Below are 2,742 nucleotides of genomic sequence, written 5' to 3'. Positions count from 1 at the left end.
GCTGCACCAGGACCTGCGCTTCCCCCGCATCGCCTTCTTCAGCAGCCGCCATATCCGAGCCGGCGAGGAGCTGGGGTGCGCCATGCTGGGGGCAGGGCTGGGGTCCATGATAGGGGGCTGGGAGGGGCTAGGGGGTGTAGGGGGGTTCCCTGTGAAGCTGGGGAGTATTGGAGAGCTGGAGGGGGAGCCCCCCACAGCAGCCAAGGGGGACAGAGAGGGGTCAGGCCCAGGGGCAAGGGAGGATGGGGCTGGGGTGACACTGGTTACATGGCAGGCATAGAGGGCCAGCAAGGCAGCTGGACAGAGGGGGAACCCCCAAGGCACCCCCATCCTGAGCCACAGGGAGCTGGTACCTGCATGGGCAAGAAGGAGTTAAGCTGAGCGCCATGGAAGGGAGGGGGGCACAGCTTCCAGACTTGGTCTCCCCTTCAGGCCTTGACCCAGCCCCACATCCCCCATCATGCTCCCAAGGGGGGCTGTGACCATGGCTACCCCCCACCCTGGATCCCTCAGGACACCTCTTCCTGACCCTGTTTACATAGTGCTGCTAGGCAACTGCCCTGGCAACAGGCCTTTGCTTTCCCCCTCCCAAACTGCATTTCCAGCCCTGGGGGGTGCTGCGCTGCAGTTAAAGGGAGAGCTCCAAAATACAGGCACTGGAAGGGCTCCCCTCCTTATTCCCCCCTGGAATTGCTTTATCACCCTAGTCTGGAAATAGCACCCCCCCCTTCCCCACACAGGCCAGGACTACCCGTCTCCCCACCCTGATACACCCAGGTTTATGGGGCAGCCCACACCAGTGGGCAATTGTACGCTGTCCTTTTAAACACCTGAAAAAGAGAAAGGGATGTGTGCACCTGGATAGTCTAAGGGCATGGCTCAGGGGGATTTAAAGGAGTACCCCCACTCCCTTGCCCTCTGGTTTGTCCTAGTCAGGTACTGTCCTTTTAAATTCCCCTTACAGCAAGGTGGGGGGGTTTCTCCCTTACCCCCTCTTTCCATATTGGCACCAGAAAAGGTAAATCCTAGCCCACCCAAAGACCCCCTTCCCCCCCTGGTTTAGCCTCAGGCCAGCTGAGATGCATCTTGTCCCTTTAAGTAGTGAGAGGGGGAGAAAGGGGTGCTGGGGAAGGGGGTCCTCCAAAGCCCCTCAAGGGAAAAATAGGTCTTGGGCATTAGAAGGGTGACCCCCTTCCCCGGAAAGTTGATCCCTGTGCCTTTAAATAGTTTTGGGGCACCCCACCCTCACCATGAGCCCCCCAGCCCCTTCCCCCAAGAGCATTTAAAGGGATAGAGCAGTGTGTACCCACCTTCCACAGGTGGAACTAGAAGGGACAGAGCCTTTGTTAGCTTTATGGTGGGGGTCTTGCCCCTAGAAGAGAGTCCCCCACAGACTCACCTGGGGAGGCAGCAGAGAAGGGGCACTGCCACTGGAGCTGGAGGGCACAGGCTCTGCCCAGAGCTGGATGGAAGTATGGGGAGGTAACACTTAAGCCTCCCCCAGGACAGGGGGTGGGAAGCAGGTAGCAGGGGGGTCCCCAGGGCCCAGGCAGCAATGATGCAGAGCTGCTGGCAGCAACAATAACACCACTGGTGGGGGGTGGGGGGGCAGTTGGGTGGCAAGAAGCAAGGGCATGGGGTATGCTCTTTCCCCCCCAGCACTGTTAGGGGACCCCAGGCCATGGAGGGTAGGGGATGATTTGAGGTTCCTGTCCCCCCAGCCCCTCTGAATTAAGGGAGACCCCCCCCCCCCAGACATCCACCCTGCAAGCTGGGTAGTGCCCAACCAGGGGCACAGTGCCCCACACTGCTCCACAGCCTGGGCTCATCCCTGGTCGGCTTCTCCCCACCCCCACACTGCTTCTATGGGGTGTGGGTGACAGTGCTGGCTTTGAGCCCCTCTCCTCCAACAGGCAGCTTCCCCCTGGGGGTTTAAGCCCCCCACCCAGTGGCTCCAGGGGAGAGAGAGAGTAAAAGCTCTACTACTGCAGCTAGCTACAAAGGGGAGCTCCCCCTTAGTCCCCCCCACCCCACAAAAAAAAAAAAAAAAGATAAAACCAATCCCCACCAGACAGACAGATGCATGGGATGGACAGACAGGTGCTTTATTACAGTAGTAACAAAGGTTGTACAGTGGAAATAATGGCAGGGCTGGAGGGGTGGGGGTCTCTCCTGCACCCACACACACCACGGAGGGTCTCTGGGGGTTAGGGACACCCCCAGAGGAAGGTCAGTCCCATGGCAGTCAGGAGTAAGACCACAGAGAGGCTGAGGAGGACAGTGAGGACGACCATGCCCCCCGAATGCTCCCCAGGGCTGGGGTCAATGTCGTAGAAGCTTTGGGGGAGTCCTGGGGAGGGGGGGAAAGACATGGGTGATCTATGAGGATGGAGGGGTGGGAGGCCATCTACTGCCCCTCTCCCACCCCAGGGGGGCACCAGCTTCTGCACAAACCCCTTCCACCCCCAGCCATTGACCCACCCAGGGTGATCAGAGCCAGTGCCTCCTGCTGGGGAGAAAGCCCCCTGCCTGGGCCTCCTACCTCGGGTTTCAAAGGGCTGGGACCAATTTGTGATGGCAACTTGTGCCATGGCATGGTTGTACAGCACATAGCGGACCCTGCAAGGAAGGGGTGAAAGCAGTTGAAGGAAATGCAGGTATCAGCTCCTAGCCCCTGCTCCCCTCACACACCAGGTCCCCAATCCCCCCCTCAGAGCTGGGAGAGAACCCAAGCACAAATGT

At 59.6% G+C, this 2,742-nt stretch overlaps 2 protein-coding genes across 6 annotated transcripts in view; both read right to left on the bottom strand.

Annotated features, from left to right (window-relative positions):
- LOC109320799 (AP-2 complex subunit alpha-2) overlaps nt 1–2,742 on the bottom strand; it is a 621,923-nt gene that overhangs the window by 230,150 nt on the left and 389,031 nt on the right. The gene's annotated exons all lie outside the window — the stretch shown is intronic.
- LOC109320828 overlaps nt 2,087–2,742 on the bottom strand; it is a 1,861-nt gene continuing 1,205 nt past the window's right edge. Inside the window, exons 4-5 of the mRNA XM_019551103.1 lie at nt 2,543–2,619; nt 2,087–2,350 (exon numbers count right to left, since the gene is read on the bottom strand). Coding sequence (XP_019406648.1) covers nt 2,208–2,350; nt 2,543–2,619 — 220 coding nt within the window. The 3' untranslated portion in view covers nt 2,087–2,207. The remainder of the gene's footprint in view (nt 2,351–2,542; nt 2,620–2,742) is intronic.

The sequence above is a fragment of the Crocodylus porosus genome, unplaced genomic scaffold (genome assembly GCF_001723895.1).
Source record: "Crocodylus porosus isolate Cpor-Errol unplaced genomic scaffold, CroPor_comp1, whole genome shotgun sequence".
NCBI lineage: Eukaryota > Metazoa > Chordata > Crocodylia > Crocodylidae > Crocodylus > Crocodylus porosus.
Note: the sequence above shows the minus strand (reverse complement) of the source record. Positions and strands in the feature narration are given on the sequence as shown.